We start from the raw sequence: 26,247 nt of genomic DNA on the forward strand, positions 1-26,247 counted from the left end.
ACACACTGTAATTTACCACGTTGTGCTTCTCCGACACCCACGACTTGAAGGATCTGTATGTACTTGAACTTTCATGAGACTCGGTTGAACAGGTGCAAATCCAGTGGGAACAGTAGCTTCCTGGGAGATTTGCACAGGTGGAGTGGGGTTTTGGGTTCTTAGTCATCCTTCTAGATTTGGCCACCAAGCCCAACTTAAAACTTCACACTGCATTGGGACCCTGGTCCTGAGAGGGTAGGTAGAAAGAAGGGGTCTTCCTGAGTGAAAGCTGACAGCCACCTTTCCCTTTTCCGCTTGCTCACACCTGCCCAGACGGGTTTTTATGGCCACCTCCGCTCAGCCCAGCTCCTCTTACGGACAGGTGACTCTGAGACTGTGGCTGTGACAGGTGACGTTCTCACTCTGCTCCTGGCTTGCAAAGGCGATGGATTAAGATTATGTTGAGGGCACCAGAAAGAGTTTTTTGTTCATCCAATGCAGCATGGGAACCCTGCAGTCTCTCCAGATTATCGTGTTTCTCCTCTGCCTCTCGGTGATGGATATCAAAGGGTAAGTTATTCTGTCTCCCACATCCTGAGTTCACTATCCTCCTGCCAAACATAAAATGCATTTATCCACTGTCCATGTCAAGGAGTGGGAATCATCCTGTTCCAGCGAGGGCTGGTGTGCAAATCTTCTTCTCCCCACTTCTCTGGGGGAAGAAGAGAAGCCAGTGCTGGCTTTTGGCCTGGCTGACAACTTAAGTCCAAGGCGGACCCTGGATGTGCTTTGGAAAGAGGACATTTCCATCCCTTCTGCCGAGTCAACAGCCAAGTTGCCCATTATGTCAAATCCTGCTGCCTCTTCTTGCTTGAATAGGCAGCTTTAGACTCCTGGGCACAAAAGAGTTGTGTTTCTTTCTCTCTTTTTTTATGGCATTGCATGTTCTGCTTGTGTTGTGCATTGTATCCTTCCTTGGAATCAATCAAGTTGGATGGCTATGTCAATATTGTTAATAAATAAATAACCACAGATGCTTTTATACAGATAGCTGGCAATGTACACTTTGCATTCCGCTAGTTAGCAGTCTGCATACAGTTTCAGAGAGCAAATATTCATGGCTAACGGTCCCCACCGTGAAAAAGATTCAGCTCTCCTCACATTTAGCATAGTGTCTTGTGGCGTCTTGAAGACAAATGTCTGATGTCATAAGGTGTGACGGAGTGGTATGAACAACCCCTTGTTAAATCCTTGGAGGCAAACTGCACAGTCACACAAGGTGGGGTATAAATATAAATAGTTGTTTACACCTTTTTGTAAAACAGCAGTAAAAAAAAAGCTCTTTTGCAGGGGAGGGGCTTTAAAGTAGAGGAAGGGGAGAGGTGCAGTGATTTACCCTTCCCATGCTTACAGTTTCTTTGCCACAAGTTGCCCCCTCCCCAAACAATTTTTCTCTGCTAAGGCAGGAGGTTGGGGGGGGGAGCTGCTTCCCTCCACCCACCCACCTTCCCTCCCCTATTGTTTTTAAGCACTGTCACCATTAACAGCTTCAGTCCAGGGCCAGCTGCACATGGTTTTGCTCCAATGCCGCCAGTGGCAGTTGGCTAGACCTGATGATGGAGAAGAGAGAGATTTGCTGCAGCTGTTTTCAGATCGGAGAAATGTAGCAAAGACAGAGGGAGCGCCCAGGCAGCCATTCCATACATGCTGTCCATACATCCATTCAATGCCCCTGGTATCAAAGTGCCACGTTTACATTCCCCTGCTTTAATCCAAGATTCCTCCTGCCCTAAATTACCATATTTTTTGCTCTATAAGACGCACCTTTTCCCTCCTAAAAAGTAAGGGGAAATGTGTGTGCGTGTTATGGAGCGAATGCAGGCTGCGCGGCTATCCCAGGCTACGCAGCGCTCCCTCTTGCTGTTCTAGCTTCTAGCTTAGCCGCGTGAAGCCTCCGCAGGGCAGCGGGGAGCCTTCATCACTGACGGGCTGTCCTTCTCCCACCTTGTAGAAAAGCCCACAAGAGCCGTGCTCCCTTTAAAGAGTGTGCGGCTCTTGGCTGGCTTTTGTGGGAGGTGGGCGAAGGGACAGAGGGCAGCTTAGCCACGTGCAGCCTCTTCCGGGCAGGGGGAGCCTTCATCCCACTGCCGTGTGGAGGCTTCGCACGGCTATCCCAGAAGCCAGATCCCTCTTGATGTTCTGGCTTCTGAGATTCAGAATTTTTTTTTTCTTGTTTTCCTCCTCCAAAAACTAGGTGCGTCTTATAGAGCGAAAAACACGGTATGCAGCTGAAATGAAGAACTGCTGGGGTTTTGAGTGGAGATGCTGTGAGTTGCCTTCTGTCCTGGTAGTCAAAACAAGCCCACATTCCTAGCCTCTTCATTCTCTTCATGTGTCTTTTATACGTGACTTGGTTGTTAGATCTCTGGGTTCTGATTAAAAAAGCAAAGCGATTCCTGCAAGACTGCCTACACCTGACCTAATCTGCTTACATCTCTCCTAGCAGGGCAGAAGAAATAGTTCCAACCCTTACTAGGGATGCCTGGGCTTATGACACAGGTAGGCACCTCTCTTGGCAACTCTCCTTTGTGGAACGGCTCCTGTCGCTCCTGCCCAGCGGCCCATGGAGCCCCATGCCTCCATCTCACGATGCTTCTGGGCACGGCTGTCTTTAGCAGATGCACCGCTGGGTGGGTGCAAAGATCCGGCCAGCACCCCCAAATTTAGTTTAGCACCCAAATTAACTTTTATTACGCTTATGTCAGACACCACGCTTATGCCTTGTTTATGAAAGAAGGGAGGGAAAAGAAACGAACTTTTTTGTTTGCTCATTTCTTTACAATACACTTATACTTAAGTATGCAACACCACCACGCTTAAACTTATAAGTATTGCTTAGGCACCTACTTAGGAGAAACATCAGTTGTGTCAAAGGTGCCCACGCTGACTCACCGTGCTGCCACATAGCAGCTCAATACAGTACGTAACATAATATTTTGATGTAAGAGTTAGTTTCCCATGCACGGCGCTGTTGAGAATGACAAGCGCCGCCGCTGGCGTGGCGCGCCTTTGGGAAATGTGCGCACAAAGTCGAAAGTCCTTTAGTGAAACAGTAGGTATACATTTCGGTAATACCTAGGTATATACATGTTTTGTTTTTCTAGCTTGATCAAAATTATTTATTATTTCATAACAGGTAGATGGTTAAGAGCTTAGGTGGCTTCAGCTGTGGGCACCTAGTGCCCCCCAGTATTCAGCACCCGGGTGCCCTGCACCCCATGCACCCCCGGGTAATGACGGCCCTGCTTCTGTGTTCCAGGCATCCTAGCCAGCTGTGACTTCAATGACAACCTCAATCCCTTTTGCAATTGGGAACAGTCCTGTAGCAGTAGCTTTGGAAGCTGGATCCGGAGTAGAGGTGGAACGCCGACCCTCGGAACAGGCCCAGAGGGGGATTATCCTGATGGAAGTAGGTGTTGGTTTTGTGGCAACGCAGCCAAAGATTCACCAAAGGGGGGTGGGGTGGGGTGGGTGAGGGAGAATATATGGGCAGATGACCGGGAGGGAGGGAGGGAGGGAGGGAGGGAAGGAAGGAAGGAAGGAAGGAAGGAAGGAAGGAAGGAAGGAAGGAAGGAAGGGGGTCTCATCCAATCTGCTGATGACACCAAACTGGCAGGGGTAGCTAATGCCACAGAAGGCAGAACTGGGATTCAAGATGACCCAAACAGATTGGAGAACTGGGCGCAAGCTAACGCAATGAATTTCAGGAGAGGCACATGTGAGGTTCTGCACTTAGGCAGGAAGAAGCAGTTGCACAAATGTAAGATGGGGGGGGGGCACCTGCCAGTCGTACAGGTGAAAATAAGTTTGAACAATAAGTTGTGAGGCCTCTCCTTCCTATACAGTGGGACCTTGGTTTACGAACTTAATCCGTTCCAGAAGTCCATTCTTAAACCAAAGTGTCCTTAAACCAAGGTGTGCTTTCCCATAGAAAGTAATGCAAAATGGATTAATCCGTTCCAGACTCTTAAAAACAACCCCTAAAACAACAATTTAACATGAATTTTACTCTCTATTTACTCTCCATTTTATGGATCCATTGATTGTAGATGATAATTTTTTTTTTCTTTTCTTATGTGCGCTGATGATAGTCATTGTTTGGATGGGGGAGCTTTTATCTATTTCTGCAGTCACACAATCAACCAGTAGCTGAACAGGGTTCCACACAGTCACAAAAACAAGTCACAAAAACGAAATCACAAGCCACAGTCACAAGCCAGTCCCATAAAACAAAGAACAAGTCACAGTCAAAAAAAATGAAAAAGCCACACACACAAAAAAATGCAATTTTTTAAAATAAAAAATAGCAAAAACAAAAGCTCCAAATATCACCTCTCTGTTGTGTGAGTGCTCAGGACTCAACAGCTGACAGACTCAGCAGAAAGCCATTTGCACATGTTGCCATGCCACCAGTCCATGCAGAATGTAAAAAGGTAAAGGTGAACGGGCCCCTGACCGTTAGGTCCAGTCGCGGACACCCTATACATAGAAAAGAACAAACCAGTGATATTTGAAGGAGCAGGCGGGGCCCATGACTTACATCACAGGCTAATGGTCAGGGATTTGGGGAGCTGTAGTGTAACATTATAGAGCAAGCCCCCCCCCCAACCCTCCTTGCCATCAAAGACCCAAATATTCACCACCAGTGGACTCAATAAGCTTTGGGGAAAGCATTTTGTTTGTTTCAGACCAGGATTTATATACAGTAGTACCTTGGTTTATGAACGTAATCCGTTCCGGAAGTCAGTTCTTAAACCAAAGCGTTCTTAATCCAAGTTGTTCATAAACTAAGCTGTTCTTAAACCAAGGTACCAGTGTAATATACTAGGTTTAGTATATATTATATATATTATATAATATATTAGGATTAGGACTTTGTAAGAATTAGTCCTGATTTTGCTGTTATCTTACAGCATTTCTCAGCGTTCTCTCCTTCGCTGGAGGTTTTTAGGCAGAGGCTGGATAGCCACCTGTCAGGGATTCTTTCCTTGTGATTCCTTCCACCTCTGTGGTTCAGCATAACTTCCCATTTCTCCTACCATGCTATCATATTTGAGCTCGTTTGCTACAAAGAGCTGACTTTGCACCACTTCCTGCACAGTCCGAAACCCAGTCCATCCATTCCAAACCCTGTTCAGCACAGTCATGTGACCTAGAGCCCAGTCCCCCAAAACTTCTGCTCATACGCACAGCTCAGCTGGCAGCAGCCCCTCCCAGAGTCTCCTGAATGGAGTTTGGAAAAGGGTAACTTTTGCTGGCAAGGCTTCTGTGTCCAAGGCAGCTGTCTTCCAGTTCCATCTGGTACGCAGGATGAGACCCTCCCTGCCTGCAGACTGTCTGGCCAGAGTGGTGCATGCTCTGGTTATCTCCCGCTTGGACTACTGCCATGCGCTCTACATGGGGCTACCTTTGAAGGTGACCCAGAAACTACAACTAATCCAGAATGCGGCAGCTAGACTGGTGACTGGGAGCAGCCGCCGAGACCACATAACACCAGTCCTGAAAGACCTACATTGGCTCCCAGTATGTTTCTGAGCACAATTCAAAGTGTTGGTGCTGACCTTGAAAGCCCTAAACAGCCTCAAAGGCCCAGTATACCTGAAGGAGCGTCTCCACCCCCATTGTTCTACCCAAATACTGAAGTCCAGCTCCGAGGGCCTTCTGGCAGTTCCCTCACTGCAAGAAGCAAAGCTACAGGGAACCAGGCAGAGGGCCTTCTCGGTAGTGGCACCCGCCCGTCAAACGCCCTCCCACCTGATGTCAAAGAGATAAACAACTACCGGACTTTCAGAAGACACCTGAAGGCAGCCCTGTTTAGGGAAGCTTTTAATGTTTGATGCATTACTGCATTTTAATATTTTGTTGGAAGCCACCTAGAGTGGCTGGGGAAGCCCAGCCAGATGGGTGGGGTATTAATAATAAATTATTTATCATTATTATTATTATTTATTCCTGTTGTCAGGACCCCTCTGCCTGTAGCTCTTGCGTTGCATCCCAAAGCGCTTGCTCTCTGCTTCCAAGCAGAGGCCCCCAAAGGAGAGTTTACAACTTTTCTGTGTGTTTCATTTCTCCTCCCAGAGGGCTATTTCATCTACCAAGAAGCCAGCAACCTCCTTCCATTTGACACCACCACCCTTGAGAGTCAGGAGCTTGTGGTCTCCGGGGAAATATGCATCGATTTCTGGTATCACATGTCCGGCTCAGAGGATTCAAACGAGCTGAAAGTTGTCATCTTGACCGATGAGGACGAATTCATGTTGTGGCATCAAAAGGGGGCTCAGAGCTTGGACTGGTTGCATGGGTCCATATCCGTGCATTTCTTGAGAGAGAGGGACATCAAGGTAAGACATATGAAAGCACTCTGTGCTGTATACATGACTGGGGAGCGTGAAGAGAAGAAAGAAAGCAAAATGATGCTTGCATGTTCATCAACTACATTAATTTAGCATTACCAGACGTCCCCGGTTTCTGAGGACAGTCCCCAGATTTGCAAATCTGTCCCCGGACAATTACCGTCCCCGGAATGTCCCCAGATTTGCAAATCTGTTCCCGGGAAATGTGGCAGCGGTAGCCTCAGCAGCCCGGAGCCAGCCTGGTAGTGCAGTTGGCTCTGGCTGGCTTCAGGAGCTGCCCACTGCTGTGGTGCCCGCCATTTTGCCTCGCTGGAAGTCCCCGGGTACCACGGCAGCAAGCAGCTCCTGAAGCCAGCCAGAGCCAACTGTGCTACCAGACTGCCTCCAGGCTGCTGACTGCCTCTGCCATCGCCACTGCCAAAGGGGAACCGGGGACGTCGGGCGGTACAGATCTCCTGCCCCCTTCCCCCTTTGTTTTGACTGATCGGGGGAGGCTCGGGAGTTGCGGGCGGGCGGGCATTGCCCAGTTTTTTTAAAACTCTGCGCATTTATGTTTCACAGGGTGGGAAAGAAGGGCTTTGCACCTTGCCTGGCAGAGAAACCATGTGCCTTGCGCCCCTCCTGGGCAATGGCCGCCCGCCCACAACTCTTGAGCCTCCCTGATGTGTCAAAACAAAGGGGGAAGGGGGAAGGAGATAGGGGGAGGCTCGGGAGTGATGGGTGGGCGGTGCGCCGTTGCCCAGTTTTTAAAAAACTCTGCGTATTTATCTTTCACAAGGTGCAAAAGTGGTGCTTTGCACCTTTACAGTGGTGTAGCGTGGGGGTGCAGGGGGGGCCGGCCGCACCGGGCACAACATCTGGGGGTTAGGGTTAGGGGGCGCAAATTCACGAGTTAGGGGGCGCAAATTACTTGCCTTGCCCCGGGTGCTGACAACCCACGCTACGCCACTGCACCTTTATACAATATGCATGTGTGCTTGGGCCCAGGGTCTTTTAACAATAATAATAATAATAAATTTTATTTATATCCCGCCCTCCCCAGCCGAAGCCGGGCTCAGAGCGGCTAACATCAAATGTATAACACATTAACATAAAATCTGACAATCAATAAAAATACATCCTCAAATCAGATCAGGATCAGAAAAAAATCCAGTCGGATGGCAACCCGCAGATTAGGGTTGGGGACCTTAAATACTCACCAGGCCCAACTGTTTGTGCTGAACTTATATGGGCCTGAGAGAAAAATTGGGAGGCCACTTTTGCCTCAGCATCCCCACTACTGACTCCCTGTTGCTACTCAGCTTCAAAAAAAAAAAAAAAAGTGTCCCCGGATTCATTGAAAAAAATCTGGTAACCATACATTAATTGCCTTTTTCTGTAGTGATATAGAACAGGGTTGAGCAATGTGGGGTTCTCCTAGGCAGAAGAGAATGCTACACTAGATGAGCACCTTCTGGGCCTGATCCAGGAAGACCCTTCTTGCGTTCCCAAGCTAGATCAGGAGCAACTCGTAGATATTTGTGTGGGATTGAGGTAGATTGGCAAGATCCTCTGTCTCCGTATTGCCAGAACAACAGCAACAACAAAATAACCATCTTTCCTTAAATTACATGGCAGAAATTATTTATTTGGACAATTTATATATACCACTTATATTTAAACAAAGTGTAAGTTTTCAATGTATCCCAGATAAACAGCAAATAAAAAACCTCCCAGAGAGTTTCCACATTCTGCAAAGCATCAATTTACACACTGCTAGAAAAATCAGATACAAAGTTGCAAGAACAGTAATCCCCCCAAACAAAATAAAAATCAGGAAATAAAATATTGCAGTTGAAAATCAGCTAAAAAGAATTCCACATTTTTAAATAGCATGACTGACAATTAGACAAAGAAAATAATAGAATGGTTGAATTGTAGTTGGACGGTTCCCGGAGGTCCTCTAGTCTAGTCTAGCCCCCAGCAATGCAGGAATCTCAGCTCAAGCATCCCTGCCAGGTGACCACCCAACCTCTGCTTAGAAACCTCCAAGCAAGGAGAGTCCACCACTTTCCGATGGAATTTCTTCCACTGCTGAGCAGCTCTTCCTGTCAGAAAGTTCTTCCAGATGTTTAGTCGGAATCTCCTCTCTTGTAACCTGAAGCCTTGGGTTTGAGTCCTACTCAGTCACAGCTGACTCTCTGGGCAGGACCAATATAAAGTAAGCAGCACATAAGCAGCACACGGAACGCTATCAAACCATTCTACGTTCTAAATCTTATATATTAATAATCCAAAAATTGAGAGAGCTATGTACAAGATCTACTACAGAAGCCACAAACAGAAAACTCATTCAAATTGTGTCCAAAAGGAAGATTCAGTCTTTAAAGTTCCTTTAGCCAGGCTCCTGTAGATATCAGCAAAGGTGAGTTTGATCAAACAAAGTCTCAGCGATGTTGCGCTCAAGGGTTAGATATCAACGAGGATAAGTTTGATCAAACGAAGTGTCAGTGATGTTACGCACAAGAGTTAGACAGGGTGCCGGCGTTCGTCACCTGTTTTGCCCATGAACCTATCTCAGTTTTGGGGTTACGAATATAAGATTTAGAACGTAGAATGGTTTGATAGCGTTCTGTGTGCCGCTTATGTGCTGCTTAATTTATACTGGTCTACTACGAGAATTGGCAGCATAAGTTCATTTCTTCAGACTCTTGTCTGACTGGGGACTGGGCTGTGTTGCTTTAATTCTCCTTCACAAGGTGGCCTTTGTGGCGATCCGAGGGTTGACGGAAGACGGCGACACAGCGCTGGACAACGTGGCTGTCAGGAGTGGGCCTTGCGGTAAGCAAGCTTTTCCTCTGGGTTTCAATCCTAGCTGGAACAGGAATAACTGCATGGTGTTTGCCTCACGGCAAAGAGTTGGTGCTCAGCGGTGGGCTTGTGATACCCACAGAAAGGCCAGGGCCCTGTTTTTGCAAAACAGCAGCAGGAGATCAAAGGGCCCTGATTATATCAGGACATTCCTGCAAGTTATCCTCGTGAAAAATAAATCCCTTTCAGGAGAACGCAGGGTTCCTGTGTCTACACCTTTGTGGATCAACTATAGCAGGATAAAGGGTGATTTGGAGGAAGTGAGTAGCCAGTCCTGTGACACCACCGGCACTCAAATTTAGTGGAAGTAAAAGCTCCGTACAGTGATACCTTCATTCTCAAACTTAATCCGTTCCCGAAGTCTGTCCCAAAACCAAAGCATTCCAAAACCAAGGCGCGCTTTCCCATAGAAAGTCATGCAAAACGGATGAAACTTTTAAAAACAGCCCCTAAAACAGCAATTTAACATGAATTTTACTATCTAATGAGAGCATTGATCCCTAAAATAAAATCAATGTACTGTACTATAAAATAAATAAGACAGTATTGCAGATAATAAAAATAAAAATTAATTTTTTTTTCTTACCTGCACTGCATTGTTTGAATGGGGGGGTTGTTATCCATTTCAGCAGTCACACACTCAATCAGTAGCTGAACTGGGTTCCACACTGGGTTCCACACAGTCACGAAAACAAATTAACCGAAAAAGCCTCAAAAACAAAAACGCAACGTAAGTAGCAAAAACAAGAGAGCCAAACTTAATCCATTCCGGACGTCCGTTTGACTTCCGAAATGTTTGAAAACCAAGGCGCAGCTTCTGATTAGTGCAGGCGCCCCAGAAACAATAGCCAGCAGCCACATCAGACGTTTGGCTTCCGAAAGACGTTGGAAAACCGGAACACTTGCTTCCGGGTTTTCGGCGTTTGAGAACCAAGGTACCGCTGTATTCCAAATACATTTGTAAAGGTGTTTGAGGAAACTGAATCCACTTATTGGTTACAGCAGAGCATCCTGCCAGTTCCTGGGACAGCCACAGCCACACCTTAATGCAACAAGATGTCCCTTGGCCTTTTACAAATTAGCCTCTGGTACAGGCTGATTTAGGGACGCGGGTGACACTGTAGGTTAAGCCACAGAGCCTAGGGCTTGCCGATCAGAAGGTCAGTGGTTCGAATCCCCGCAATGACGGGTTGAGCTCCCGTTGCTCGGTCCCAGCTCCTGCCAACCTAGCAGATTGAAAGCACATCAAAGTGCAAGTAGATAAATAGGTACCACTCCGGCAAGAAGGTAAACGGCGTTTCCATGCACTGCTCTGGTTTGCCATAATAATAATAATAGTTTTGACTCCATGCTAGTATTCAAGTGATAAAGGAACTAAAAGGAGGTGGACCACATTTAAGGATTTATTATGTTTTCAGAATGTATTAGAAAAATTATATAGAAAGGTTTATTGTTTTGTGTACATTCAAATGTAACATAAAATATATGCAAAGGGACTTGACAAGAAGTCAAAGTTGAAGAAAAGATTTTGGAAGATAAAAGGGGGAAAATATTTACTTTCATTATTATCATTTTGTGTCGGTGTGTGGGTGTCTGCACATATGTGTGTTGTATGGAATGTTTGGGAGGAAATAAGATGGTAAATAACAAATAACAAACTAAATATCAATGTATGTATTTTTTATTTATTAATTATATTTAGTGGTAGTATGGCTGTATTGTTTTTTGTAACCTAAAACCATTCAATAAATCAGTTTGTAACTGCTGAGTCATAGCCTGGGACTCTATGAAATAAGATGATGGACGTAATAACTGGCAAATCATCTTGACCTGGTCAGTTTCTTCAACTCTCAGTACATAATAATTTTCTTTATTCCTCCAGATGTCTCCAGTTCTACAACTCTTCCTACAACAATCCCAGAAACAAGTGAGCCAGAAATTTGGGGGGAAATGTACACAATTCAAAGACGGTCAGAGGGAACAGGCTATGATTAGATTAACTAGTTAATGGCCAAGCCTAGTGTCAGTGTGAGTCTGGAAAGACCTGGGTTGGAATATCTACTCAGCTATGAAGCCGATTCGATGGTCTTGTGACCACCATGCTCCACTTTGAACCTAACCAGCCTCAAAGGCCTGCTTGAGGATGGAATGAAGGGAGGGTTGAAGAAACCTGGACAAAACAACGGAGATGAAACAAAGATCTGGAGTGCCAGAGACCGAGGAACTGGATGTTAGTACAACAGGGGATGAGTTAAGACAGGGGTCAGCAAACTTTTTCAGCAGGGGGCTGGTCCACTGTCCCTCAGACCTTGTGGGGGGCTGGACTATATGGGGGGGGGATGAACGAATTCCTATGCCCCACAAATATCCCAGAGATGCATTTTAAATCAAAGCGCACATTCTACTCATGTAAAAACACGCTGATTCCCGGACCGTCCGCGGGTTGGATTGAGAAGGCGATTGGGCCGGATCTGGCCCCCAGGCCTTAGTTTGCCTACCCATGAGTTAAGAGAACAATGCAACAGCGAGGGGCCTTTTGCTTGCTTCCCAGTTTGTCAGATCCTTCTGTTCAGTGTGATTCCTCCTGTTCCGTTGCTGTGGCCTTTCCATTAACAGTAAGTTAAGAGAACTACAGCAGGTAGCGAGTGCGGACTTATCACCTTCTGACCACATACCCCTCATCTGTCCCAGTTGGGGACATCCCATGTTTTCATGGCAGAGCACGGCGGCCATTTGGGGTGCTGTGCTCTTGGGGCTGCATTCTTGCCCCCCCCCAAAGGACTTTTCTGGAGCTGTGGTCTTGTGCAGCAGTTTTGGGGCACCATGCCTTTAAAAAAGCACTTTCCGGGACTGTGATCTCATGTGGGTCATGTGACTTGGAAGATGGCGTCCCGGTTTTTCCCCTGTGGTGCTTTGGAGTGAGCCTATCTGAACCCATCTTGGGAACAGAGTCCATCTACCCCAGTATTGTCTGCACTGACTGACAGCAGCTCTCCAGGATTTCAGGCAGGGGACTCATCCAACCCTACTTGGAGATGCTGGGGATAGATGCTGAGATCTACTGCACTCAGCGCTCTGCCACGGAGCGACGGCCATTCAGTATCACACATCAGTTGAGGTTTTGGAAATGCACCAATTGAAGCGATCAGTTAATCAGTAGAAAGGTGGGTGACTGGTGAGCCCAAAGACACATCCCTAAGTTGACCCTGTCCTTCATTCTTCAGTGCCTCTCTTCACCACCCCACTGTGGACAACCATGCCAACTCCTGCACCAGGTATGCGGACACGATGGGAACCTAGAGACTGAGCCCGTGGCGGGGAGCATTAAGAGGGAAGCAGGGAAACCCCACATCTCCCCTACTTGTCTTGCTCAGGGATGGACCACCTGGTCCCTTAGAAGATGGCAATCTTCCCTGCCTGGCTGGCTCTAACAGGGAGCGGCTACCTCCTCCCAGCTGGGTCCATGCAGCCTGGGGTCACAGGGAGGGGGACAAGGGACCATCGGCTGGAGGGGAGAGAGAAGGGGGCAGATGCACAGAATGAAGTGGCTTCCCTCCAGAGTTTCCATCAGGGAACCCACCAGCAATTCCACTGGGCCTTCCATGGATGCACATGAACCCTTCTCTTTCTTGCTTCACCAGTGTGGTGTAGTGGTTAAGAGCAGTGGACTCGTAATCTGGGGAACCGGGTTCGCTTCCCTGCTCCTCCACCTGCAGCTGCTGGGTGACCTTGGGCCAGTCCCACTTCTCTGAAGTCTCTCAGCCCCACTCACCCCACAGTGTTTGTTGTGGGGAGGAAGGGAAAGGAGAATGTTAGCCGCTTTGAGACTCCTTCGGGTCGTGATAAAGCGGGATATCAAATCCAAGCTCCTCCTCCTCCTCTTCCTCCTCCTCCTCCTCCTCCTCCTCCTCCTCCTCCTCCTCTTCTTCTTCTTCTTCTTCTTCTTCTTCTTCTTCTTCAGACCCCTGGGTTCACTGCGATTTCTCTTGCTCCTTTGACGTGGACTTCTGCTCCTGGAGACAGCTGCCCTCAGACGCATTTGACTGGAAGCGGCACAAAGGCCCCACATCCTCAGCAGACACTGGGCCGCCCTATGACCACACTTCAGGAGGTGAGGGGCAGACCATCGCCACTGCAGGAAGCCTTCCAGAGGGCCACTGTCTCCTGACACTCTCAAAGAAATGTGAGAGGCCCTCAAAGACAGCTGGAGGCAGAGTGTTTTCGATGCTTGAAGTTTCCTGTGTTATTATTATGTTGGAAGCCACCCAGAGAGGCTGGGACAACAGAGGCAGATGGGCAGAGTATCATTATTATTATTATTATTATTATTATTATTATTATTATTATTGCTTAGACTTCTTAGATTGCAGCAGCGGCAGCCCTGGAATCTGGGCACCTTATTCAACATACAGTGCTGGCAAACTTCCAGACAAGGGTGAAATTCCCTGCTGCACTAGAACAGGAATGTCCAACAGGTTGATCACGATCTACTGGTAGATCCCTGGGAGGTTTTGGTCGATCACGGTCGATCCCTGGGTCCCTTTCCTTAGCGTTTGCAAAATAGAATCTGGCCCTGCCCCGTCGCCCTGCCCGCCATTGTTTCACGATCTGCAGAACAGAAGATGGAGTTCACTCAGTGAGGCTGCTTGTTTCCCCAGCAACCTGTTGGTGAGTGGCTGTTCCTCTTCCTCCCCCAAAATCCCCCCCCCAAATGCGGCTTTCCTCTTCCCAAAAAGTAGCTCAACATCTGAAATATACTCGGAGTCCTGCAGTGATTTCATGCTCTCTATTGCAGCTTGTAAAACAGTAATTGAATTTCCCCCAAAACCTCAGGCTCCAGTAGACCTGAAGGAGCATCTCCACCCCCATCGTTCAGCCTGGACACTGAGGTCCAGCACCAAGGGCCTTCTGGCAGTTCCCTCCCTGCGAGAAGTGAGGTTATAGGGAACCAGGCAGAGGGCCTTCTCGGTGGTGGCGCCCGCCCTGTGGAACGCCCTCCCACCAGATGTCAAAGAGAACAGCAACTACCAGGCTTTTAGAAGACATCTGAAGGCAGCCCTCTTTAGGGAAGCTCTTAATGTTTGATGTATTTTAATATTCTTTTGGAATGGCTGGGGAAGCCCAGCCAGATGGGCGGGGTATAAATAATAAATTATTATTATTATTATTATTATTATTATTATTATATGCATTATTTACATAATGAGTCCCATCTGATTGGCTGATTCTGCTTCCCTCCTGGAACCTGATTGGGCAGGTCAATCAGTACTTGTATTCTAGGATCCTACCTGCTTAGTACATAACAAAAACTTTGCCTGGCACCCCTAAAAAATGGGGCTTTACTCCTCCTCCATGAAATAAGCTCAACAACTTTGCCCTGAACCCATCACTGCCAGTTTTTAATTCCGTAAGTAGATCGCAGTCTCGTGGGAGTTGGCAACCCCTGGACTAGAGCATCATTCCTGCCAGTGGCCCAAAGGTCTTTTAAAACCACGAGCCAGCAATTCTTGACCAAAATTTGCTTCCGTTCCACTCCATAGTTCTCTGAGGCAGTCGCCTTCACCATGCACAGGAATTTTCCCGTTTGAAATTGGAATGGCAAAATCTGGACCTCACCTAATGAGCCAGCAATTCTTGACCAAAATTTGCCCAAAGGTGGCATTGAGGTCGCCAGACAATTCGGGACCTGTCTATTTCACGCGGGGCTCTCTTTTTCAGGGGGCTATTTCATTTACCTGCAAGGAAATGCTGTCAGCCCAGGAGATGCAACCCACCTGGCCAGCCCCACCTGCACTTCCCGCAGCCCTCGCTGTCTCTCCTTCTGGTACCACATGTATGGCGCAGCACAAGCAATGGCTCTGCGAGTTTATGTGGTGTTTAAAGGTGCGTCACCTCGGCTGATCTGGACCCGAACTGGGAACAAAGGCAACCATTGGCACAGAGGGGAAGTCAGCGTGTCTCCCAGGGAAGAAATACAGGTAACCGAAACCCTCGCAGGTGAGGCATCGGCAGGTGTGGCCAGCAGCACCTGAGCCTTGGCTGGCCATGAACTGACCAGAGATTCCTTTTCTCCCTAGATAGTCCTGGAAGGCAGGCGAGGGGAAGACTTCCGCAGTGATGTGGCTGTGGATGACATCTCCATGGAAGAGGGGTATTGTCCAGGTAAGATCCCACCCCACCCCACAACCAAAGCTTCTCAGTGGGGCTGTTTCTGGATGGGAGTGGGGAGAGCGTCAATGGAACATTCATTTACAGGTAGGTAGCCGTGTTGGTCTGCCATAGTCAAAACAAAATAAAAAAATTCCTTCCAGTAGCACCTTAAAGACCAACTAAGTTAGTTCTTGGTATGAGCTTTCGTGTGCATGCACACTTCTTCAGATACACTGAAACAGAAGTCACCAGACCCTTCTATATAGTGAGAAGGTGGGGAGGGGTATTACTCAGAAGGGTGGTGGGAATGGGTGATTGGCAGATAGCTGTGATGAGCCTGTTGACGACTCTTAACGACTGCAATAGGTCTTTTCCTGTAAGACCTATTGCAGTCGTTAAGAGTCGTCAACAGGCTCATCACAGCTATCTGCCAATCACCCAATACCCCTCCCCACCTTCTCACTATATAGAAGGGTCTGGTGACTTCTGTTTCAGTGTATCTGAAGAAGTGTGCATGCACACGAAAGCTCATACCAAGAACTAACTTAGTTGGTCTTTAAGGTGCTACTGAATGGAACATTCAGTTTTGCTGAAGTGGGGTTTTTTGTTTTTAATGACCCTGCAGTATTTGTGTGTGTGAGAGAGAGAGAAACAAACTTGGCTTTTAAATTTTGGGTGTTTAATGTTTATAAAGAAGTGAGAGCTGGACCATAAAGAAGGCTGATTGCTGAAGAATTGGTGCTTTTGAATTCTGGTGCTGGAGGAGACTCTTGAGAGTCCCATGGACTGCAAGAAGATCCAACCTCTCCATTCTGAAGGAAATCAGCCCTGAGTGCTCACTGGAAGGACAGATCCTGAAGCTGAGGCTCCAAGACTTTGGCCACCTCAGGAGAAGAGAAGACTCCCTGGAAAAGACCCTGATGTTGGGAAAGATGGAGGGCACAAGGAGAAGGGGACAACAGAGGACGAGATGGTGGGACAGTGTTCTCGAAGCTACCAGCATGAGTTTGACCAAACTGCGGGAGGCAGTGGAAGACAGGAGTGCCTGGCATGCTCTGGTCCAGGGGGTCACAAAGAGTCGGACACCACTAAACAACTCAACACCAACAATGTTTATAGAGGGAACATGGGTGGCGCTGTGGTCTAAACCACTGAGCCTCTTGGGCTTGCCGATCAGAAGGTTGGCGGTTTGAATCCCCGCGACGGGGTGAGCTCCCGTTGCTCGGTCCCTGCTCCTGCCAACCTAGCAGTTCGAAAGCACGTCCAAGTGCAAGTAGATAAATAGGTACTGCTCCAGCGGGAAGGTAAATGGCGTTTCCGTGCGCTGCTCTGGTTTCACCAGAAGCGGCTTAGTCATGCTGGCCACACAACCCGGAAAAACTGTCTGTGGACAAACATCGGCTCCCCTGGCCAGTAAAGCAAGATGAGTGCCGCCATCCCAGAGTCGTTTGCAACTGGACTTAACTGTCAAGGGTTTTTACCTTTGCCTTTTTAATGTTTATAGAACAGATTTTTGATATTTGTCAACTTCTTGGGAGGCTATATTGGCAATAAAAAATACAGATCATAATAAATGCTGCTGATGATGTCATTTCACCAGAGCCCACCTTGGTCTATCTCCCAAAGTTGCTGCCCTCCCCATCTCCTCCTTGGTCCCTTCAAGGTCCCCAGATGATGAAAGACCCGCCAGGCTTTGGTCACTGGCTGCTCCCAGAGGGTCCTACATCCTGAGCCCCTACACATTTGGAAGCTAAGTGTTTTGTGTCTGCCTATTTGCAATGTTGGGCACTATAGGAGGACATTCTCCCCTGAACCCCAGACTAACCTGAAATTTATTCTTAAGGAACAAATGCAATTTCTCATCGTAGGACATACACCAGCAACCTCCACCCCGGCCACCACCAGCAGACCAGCCACACTGATCTCAGGTGAGAATAAAGAGGGTTATGGAGATGGGTGATTGATAGGAGATGGGTGATTGATGGGTGATGGAGAGAAACTGCCACCATGATCAGCTCAGTGCCTCCAACCACAGGTGAGTTCTCCAGGGTCAAGAATGTTGCTGACATTTCAGTTTTCTGCTTCCTTTTCTGAGTTTCCATCTGGATATTAGATTGGGAAAGCAATCACAGGGGACTGGTGAGCAACAAAAGTGGACCCAAAACACTGAATTCCAGTCTCAGTACCTTGAGCTACTTTGTGTGTACAAAAGCATTCTTTATGTCTGGCTGCTTTCGGTCCACACACCTCCTGCCCCAGACAACATGGGACGCAAGCTAAGATGAAACGATTAGTTCCTGCTCTCGTTATTGCAGAAACATCGGCAGTAACCTCACATCGCAGCTCCTCCGCCAGCACCACAATCAGACCAGCCCCTCCTACCACACGTGAGTTTTCATGAGTCGAGATGCCCATGAATTTGCTCCGCGAATGTTGCTGGCATTTTGGTTCTCTGCTTCATTTTCTAAGGATTCCTCTGAATATTAGATTGGGAACCATATTGTGCATTCCTGGTCTTAAATTGCAGTTTCACTGACCTTCCGATTCCCAAATCCCCCTGGAAGGAAACATTAAGAGATTGGCTTTTCCTTAACAATGCAGGAATCAGCAAGAGCTTTTATTTATAACATGGTGGGCCACCTTAAGAACTCCTTCCGTCTCATCTGAGGTTTTGGTAAAGTGCAAACTGTACTGATTAATTGTTGGAAAGGCAGGCAATTAACCAACACAAAGATGTATCACTTAATTGGCTTTTTCTTTCACCCTCTTGGCTCAATGGCTTCCTCACCAAAGTGGGAACAATCTCTGTGGTTTGCAATCTACCACTGATGTTCACGTCAGGAGACCAGTCAGCAGAATCCATGAGGGAATACTTAAGTTTGTGCAATGGGAACGTCCCTGTGTGCCCCCCTGATGTTGGCAGGGGTTGTGGTGGTCAGCAGAACACCTAGAGGACAACATGGGAAAAGGAAAGGGGAGATTCTTTCATCCAGCAAATTGCAGCGCTTTCCCAGGTGGAACTTGCATCGCATCACAGCGTTGAATTCCACCCTAAACTAAGTATCTTAACATTGAGACTTTCTATGGAAACCATTCTGGAAGCGACTCTGTGGCTGCTTTTAGGGCTTCTCCTTTCTGCTCCAGATAGCATGGGAGATATGGTTGCATTAAAGAATCTATTCTGTTTCTCATCATTGCAGAAACATTGTCAACCACCTCATTTCGCACCTCTAACACCACGATCAGAACAGCCCCTCCTACCACAGGTGAGTTTTCTAGAATCATAGAATCATAGAATCATAGAATCATAGAATCATAGAATCATAGAATCATAGAATCATAGAAGAGTTGGAAGAGACCACAAGGGCCATCGAGTCCAACCCCCTGCCAAGCAGGAAACACCATCAGAACACTCCTGACATATGGTTGTCAAGCCTCTGCTTAAAGACCTTCAAAGAAGGAGACTCCACCACACTCCTTGGCAGCAAATTCCACTGTCGAACAGCTCTCACTGTCAGGAAGTTCTTCCTAATGTTAACACCTGCCAAAATGCAGAGTTCAGAAGGCCAAGAATTCAATGCTGAAGTCTAGCTCCGAGTCCACTCCTAATGCTCCCCTTAGCAAGCCGTACTTGAATCCAATCTAGTATCCAGAGGAAATCTCAGAAAATGTATCAGAGAACTGAAATTCTATGATTCTATGATTCTATGATTCTATGATTCTATGATTCTATGATTCTATGATTCTATGATTCTATGATTCTATGATTCTATGATTCTATGATTCTACTCTGGAAGCCCAGGACAGCATTAGCACTGGCATACAGTTGGATCGTGTTCCTCAGCTGTGGTCTGGGGGATGGGGACAGGGGGAGAAGGAAACCAATTGTGTATTTCTGGTAATGAACTGCAGCCCCACTGACCATGGAGTCCTCCTGTCCCAAATTGCCATACTGGACAACCCGCCCCTCCAAACATCCACACCAGCCTTTCTCCTTGCTTTGCCAGAGCCTTCCCTTCACCCTGATTTGTCTTGTTCCTTTGACATGGACTTCTGCTCCTGGAGACAAATGGCCTCCAACGGTTTTAACTGGACGTGGCACAAAGGTCCGACACACACAGCAGATACTGGACCGTCCTCCAACCACACCACAGGAGGTGAGGAAGATCAAACTATCGCCATGTCCAGAAGCCTTCCAGGAGACCACTTTGGCCTGGACTGGCACCTGGAGCTCTCAATGAAATGGGGCAGCCAGCCATTCCTCCAAAGGCCTTATATCAAGGGGTCCTGCACTTGGCACCTCCTTCTACAGGCCCTGGTGGCAAACTGCCAATAGAAGGTGCTGCTCCCTTACATGTGTGGTTCTTCCCCCCCCCCCCCAGAGGGCTATTTCATCTACCTGCAAGGCCATCCTGCCAAAGAAGGGGATGCAACACGCCTGGCCAGTCCTTTCTACACCTTCACCAGGTCCCACTGCTTCTCTTTCTGGTACCTCATGCGCGGTGCGGCCCAAAGAAATGCCCTGCGAGTCTATTTGGCCTTTGAGGGTGGATCCCGTGAGCTGATCTGGTCACAGCCTGGGAACAAAGGGGACCAGTGGCACAGAGGTGAAGTCAACATGCCTCAAGGGAAGAGAGCACAGGTAACGGAGACCCTAGCAGGGGATGGCCCTTGCAGGTGTGGCCTTGTCTGGCCATGAAGCTGATGGGAGATGCCTTTTCTCCCTAGATAATCGTGGAAGGCGAACCGGGGGAAGACGTCCACAGTGGCGTGGCTGTGGATGACTTCTCCCTGGAAGTGGGAGATTGCCCAGGTAAGATCCATGCTGTGTCTAGATGGAAGAGCAGAGCATCAGCAGAGCTCTGAATATTCCCGGTATAGCTTGTTTTTTTGGCAATGCTGTGCTCTGTGTGCATGAGAGAGAAACATCCAAGCTGTTACAATACATGTTTCATGTTTATATGCTAATATTTGTCTAATCGGTTTTCCACAGTAGGTTACTTTGACGATCAACAATAGATACATTAACAAATCCTGCTGGTGATGTTAATTGTCACATGTTGTCGCATGTTGACTTCAGAGCCCACCTTGGGTTGTGTCACAGGCTCAATCCGCCAAACATGCCTCCTCTTCAGTCCCAGCAAGGGGTCCCTGATCTCAGAAGATCAGCCAGGCAGAAGGATGCATGTCTGGAACCCAGAAGGAGGCTTCAGGCACCGGCTTCTCCTGGAGTCTTCTGCATAACTGGCATCAATCCCTTTGGAAACTAACCATTTTGGTTTGACACATTTTCCATTCCCAATTCTCCACATAGGACTGACACCAGCAACCTCCACCCCGGCCACCACCAGCAGACCAGCCACACTGATCCCAGGTGAGAATAAAGAGGGTTATGGAGATGGGTGATTGATAGGAGATGGGTGATTGATGGGTGATGGAGAGAAACTGCCACCATGATCAGCTCAGTGCCTCCAACCACAGGTGACTTCTCCAGGGTCAAGAATGTTGCTGACATTTCAGTTTTCTGCTTCCTTTTCTGAGTTTCCATCTGGATATTAGATTGGGAAAGCAATCACAGGGGACTGGTGAGCAACAAAAGTGGACCCAAAACACTGAATTCCAGTCTCAGTACCTTGAGCTACTTTGTGTGTACAAAAGCATTCTTTATGTCTGGCTGCTTTCGGTCCACACACCTCCTGCCCCAGACAGCATGGGACGCAAGCTAAGAGGAAACGATTAGTTCCTGCTCTCGTTATTGCAGAAACATCGGCAGCAACCTCACATCGCAGCTCCTCCGCCAGCACCACAATCAGACCAGCCCCTCCTACCACACGTGAGTTTTCATGAGTCAAGATGCCCATGAATTTGCTCCACGAGTGTTGCTGGCAGGCAGTGTTTCCTGCTTGGCAGGGGGTTGGACTCGACGGCCCTTGTGGTCTCTTCCAACTCTTCTATGATTCTATGATTCTATGATTCTATGATTCTATGATTCTATGGATTCCATGATTCCATGATTCTATGATTCTATGATTCTATGATTCTATGATTCTATGATTCTATGATTCTATGATTCTATGATTCTATGATTCTATGATTCTATGATTCTATGATTCTACTCTGGAAGCCCAGGACAGCATTAGCACTGGCATACAGTTGGATCGTGTTCCTCAGCTGTGGTCTGGGGGATGGGGACAGGGGGAGAAGGAAACCAATTGTGTATTTCTGGTAATGAACTGCAGCCCCACTGACCATGGAGTCCTCCTGTCCCAAATTGCCATACTGGACAACCCGCCCCTCCAAACATCCACACCAGCCTTTCTCCTTGCTTTGCCAGAGCCTTCCCTTCACCCTGATTTGTCTTGTTCCTTTGACATGGACTTCTGCTCCTGGAGACAAATGGCCTCCAACGGTTTTAACTGGAAGTGGCACAAAGGTCCGACACACACAGCAGATACTGGACCGTCCTCCAACCACACCACAGGAGGTGAGGAAGATCACACTATCGCCATGTCCAGAAGCCTTCCAGGAGACCACTTTGGCCTGGACTGGCACCTGGAGCTCTCAATGAAATGGGGCAGCCAGCCATTCCTCCAAAGGCCTTATATCAAGGGGTCCTGCACTTGGCACCTCCTTCTACAGGCCCTGGTGGCAAACTGCCAATAGAAGGTGCTGCTCCCTTACATGTGTGGTTCTTCCCCCCCCCCCAGAGGGCTATTTCATCTACCTGCAAGGCCATCCTGCCAAAGAAGGGGATGCAACACGCCTGGCCAGTCCTTTCTACACCTTCACCAGGTCCCACTGCTTCTCTTTCTGGTACCTCATGCGCGGTGCGGCCCAAAGAAATGCCCTGCGAGTCTATTTGGCCTTTGAGGGTGGATCCCGTGAGCTGATCTGGTCACAGCCTGGGAACAAAGGGGACCAGTGGCACAGAGGTGAAGTCAACATGCCTCAAGGGAAGAGAGCACAGGTAACGGAGACCCTAGCAGGGGATGGCCCTTGCAGGTGTGGCCTTGTCTGGCCATGAAGCTGATGGGAGATGCCTTTTCTCCCTAGATAATCGTGGAAGGCGAGCCGGGGGAAGACGTCCACAGTGGCGTGGCTGTGGATGACTTCTCCCTGGAAGAGGGAGATTGCCCAGGTAAGATCCATGCTGTGTCTAGATGGAAGAGCAGAGCATCAGCAGAGCTCTGAATATTCCCGGTATAGCTTGTTTTTTTGGCAATGCTGTGCTCTGTGTGCATGAGAGAGAAACATCCAAGCTGTTACAATACATGTTTCATGTTTATATGCTAATATTTGTTTAATCGGTTTTCCACAGTAGGTTACTTTGACGATCAACAATAGATACATTAACAAATCCTGCTGGTGATGTTAATTGTCACATGTTGTCGCATGTTGACTTCAGAGCCCACCTTGGGTTGTGTCACAGGCTCAATCCGCCAAACATGCCTCCTCTTCAGTCCCAGCAAGGGGTCCCTGATCTCAGAAGATCAGCCAGGCAGAAGGATGCATGTCTGGAACCCAGAAGGAGGCTTCAGGCACCGGCTTCTCCTGGAGTCTTCTGCATAACTGGCATCAATCCCTTTGGAAACTAACCATTTTGGTTTGACACATTTTCCATTCCCAATTCTCCACATAGGACTGACACCAGCAACCTCCACCCCGGCCACCACCAGCAGACCAGCCACACTGATCCCAGGTGAGAATAAAGAGGGTTATGGAGATGGGTGATTGATAGGAGATGGGTGATTGATGGGTGATGGAGAGAAACTGCCACCATGATCAGCTCAGTGCCTCCAACCACAGGTGACTTCTCCAGGGTCAAGAATGTTGCTGACATTTCAGTTTTCTGCTTCCTTTTCTGAGTTTCCATCTGGATATTAGATTGGGAAAGCAATCACAGGGGACTGGTGAGCAACAAAAGTGGACCCAAAACACTGAATTCCAGTCTCAGTACCTTGAGCTACTTTGTGTGTACAAAAGCATTCTTTATGTCTGGCTGCTTTCGGTCCACACACCTCCTGCCCCAGACAGCATGGGACGCAAGCTAAGAGGAAACGATTAGTTCCTGCTCTCGTTATTGCAGAAACATCGGCAGCAACCTCACATCGCAGCTCCTCCGCCAGCACCACAATCAGACCAGCCCCTCCTACCACACGTGAGTTTTCATGAGTCAAGATGCCCATGAATTTGCTCCATGAGTGTTGCTGGCAGGCAGTGTTTCCTGCTTGGCAGGGGGTTGGACTCGACGGCCCTTGTGGTCTCTTCCAACTCTTCTATGATTCTATGATTCTATGATTCTATGATTCTATGATTCTATGATTCTATGATTCTATGGATTCCATGATTCCATGATTCTATGATTCTATGATTCTATGATTCTATGATTCTATGATTCTATGATTCTATGATTCTATGATTCTATGATTCTACTCTGGAAGCCCAGGACAGCATTAGCACTGGCATACAGTTGGATCGTGTTCCTCAGCTGTGGTCTGGGGGATGGGGACAGGGGGAGAAGGAAACCAATTGTGTATTTCTGGTAATGAACTGCAGCCCCACTGACCATGGAGTCCTCCTGTCCCAAATTGCCATACTGGACAACCCGCCCCTCCAAACATCCACACCAGCCTTTCTCCTTGCTTTGCCAGAGCCTTCCCTTCACCCTGATTTGTCTTGTTCCTTTGACATGGACTTCTGCTCCTGGAGACAAATGGCCTCCAACGGTTTTAACTGGAAGTGGCACAAAGGTCCGACACACACAGCAGATACTGGACCGTCCTCCAACCACACCACAGGAGGTGAGGAAGATCACACTATCGCCATGTCCAGAAGCCTTCCAGGAGACCACTTTGGCCTGGACTGGCACCTGGAGCTCTCAATGAAATGGGGCAGCCAGCCATTCCTCCAAAGGCCTTATATCAAGGGGTCCTGCACTTGGCACCTCCTTCTACATGCCCTGGTGGCAAACTGCCAATAGAAGGTGCTGCTCTCTTACATGTGTGGTTCTTCCCCCCCTCCCCCCAGAGGGCTATTTCATCTACCTGCAAGGCCATCCTGCCAAAGAAGGGGATGCAACACGCCTGGCCAGTCCTTTCTACACCTTCACCAGGTCCCACTGCTTCTCTTTCTGGTACCTCATGCGCGGTGCGGCCCAAAGAAATGCCCTGCGAGTCTATTTGGCCTTTGAGGGTGGATCCCGTGAGCTGATCTGGTCACAGCCTGGGAACAAAGGGGACCAGTGGCACAGAGGTGAAGTCAACATGCCTCAAGGGAAGAGAGCACAGGTAACGGAGACCCTAGCAGGGGATGGCCCTTGCAGGTGTGGCCTTGTCTGGCCATGAAGCTGATGGGAGATGCCTTTTCTCCCTAGATAATCGTGGAAGGCGAGCCGGGGGAAGACGTCCACAGTGGCGTGGCTGTGGATGACTTCTCCCTGGAAGTGGGAGATTGCCCAGGTAAGATCCATGCTGTGTCTAGATGGAAGAGCAGAGCATCAGCAGAGCTCTGAATATTCCCGGTATAGCTTGTTTTTTTGGCAATGCTGTGCTCTGTGTGCATGAGAGAGAAACATCCAAGCTGTTACAATACATGTTTCATGTTTATATGCTAATATTTGTCTAATCGGTTTTCCACAGTAGGTTACTTTGATGATCAACAATAGATACATTAACAAATCCTGCTGGTGATGTTAATTGTCAGTTCTTCAGAGCCCACCTTGGGTTGTGTCACAGGCTCAATCCGCCAAACATGCCTCCTCTTCAGTCCCAGCAAGGGGTCCCTGGTCTCGGAAGATCAGCCAGGCAGAAGGCTGCATGTCTGGAACCCAGAAGGAGGCTTCAGGCACCGGCTTCTCCTGGAGTCTCCTGCATAACTAGCATCAATCCCTTTGGAAACTAACCATTTTGGTTTGACACATTTTCAATTCCCAATTCTCCACATAGGACTGACACCAGCAACCTCCACCCCGGCCACCACCAGCAGACCAGCCACACTGATCCCAGGTGAGAATAAAGAGGGTTATGGAGATGGGTGATTGATAGGAGATGGGTGATTGATGGGTGATGGAGAGAAACTGCCACCATGATCAGCTCAGTGCCTCCAACCACAGGTGAGTTCTCCAGGGTCAAGAATGTTGCTGACATTTCAGTTTTCTGCTTCCTTTTCTGAGTTTCCATCTGGATATTAGATTGGGAAAACAATCACAGGGGACGGGTGAGCAACAAAAGTGGACCCAAAACACTGAATTCCAGTCTCAGTACCTTGAGCTACTTTGTGTGTACAAAAGCATTCTTTATGTCTGGCTGCTTTCGGTCCACACACCTCCTGCCCCAGACAGCATGGGACGCAAGCTAAGAGGAAACGATTAGTTCCTGCTCTCGTTATTGCAGAAACATCGGCAGCAACCTCACATCGCAGCTCCTCCGCCAGCACCACAATCAGACCAGCCCCTCCTACCACACGTGAGTTTTCATGAGTCAAGATGCCCATGAATTTGCTCCACGAGTGTTGCTGGCAGGCAGTGTTTCCTGCTTGGCAGGGGGTTGGACTCGATGGCCCTTGTGGTCTCTTCCAACTCTTCTATGATTCTATGATTCTATGATTCTATGATTCTATGGATTCCATGATTCCATGATTCTATGATTCTATGATTCTATGATTCTATGATTCTATGATTCTATGATTCTATGATTCTATGATTCTACTCTGGAAGCCCAGGACAGCATTAGCACTGGCATACAGTTGGATCGTGTTCCTCAGCTGTGGTCTGGGGGATGGGGACAGGGGGAGAAGGAAACCAATTGTGTATTTCTGGTAATGAACTGCAGCCCCACTGACCATGGAGTCCTCCTGT

General features: G+C 48.2%; 1 protein-coding gene across 1 annotated transcript; it reads left to right on the forward strand.

Annotated features, from left to right (window-relative positions):
- LOC309342786 (MAM and LDL-receptor class A domain-containing protein 1-like) lies at window positions 1-25,859 on the forward strand (the record flags this gene model as incomplete). Its single annotated transcript, XM_081863610.1, has 26 exons — window positions 1-549; window positions 2,486-2,538; window positions 3,299-3,448; window positions 6,118-6,380; window positions 9,131-9,212; window positions 11,125-11,169; window positions 12,467-12,517; window positions 13,204-13,353; window positions 14,961-15,220; window positions 15,320-15,404; window positions 17,261-17,320; window positions 17,708-17,779; window positions 18,593-18,658; window positions 19,400-19,549; window positions 19,775-20,034; window positions 20,121-20,205; window positions 20,707-20,766; window positions 21,154-21,225; window positions 22,100-22,359; window positions 22,446-22,530; window positions 23,032-23,091; window positions 23,479-23,550; window positions 24,420-24,679; window positions 24,766-24,850; window positions 25,337-25,424; window positions 25,784-25,859. The coding sequence occupies exons 1-26, from the start codon at window positions 482-484 to the stop codon at window positions 25,857-25,859; spliced, it is 3,018 nt and encodes a 1,005-aa protein (XP_081719736.1). The 5' UTR covers window positions 1-481.
- Window positions 25,860-26,247: the final 388 nt, after the last annotated feature.

Source organism: Podarcis erhardii (genome assembly GCF_964252035.2).
Source record: "Podarcis erhardii genome assembly, chromosome: 5".
Classification (NCBI taxonomy): Eukaryota; Metazoa; Chordata; class Lepidosauria; order Squamata; family Lacertidae; genus Podarcis; species Podarcis erhardii.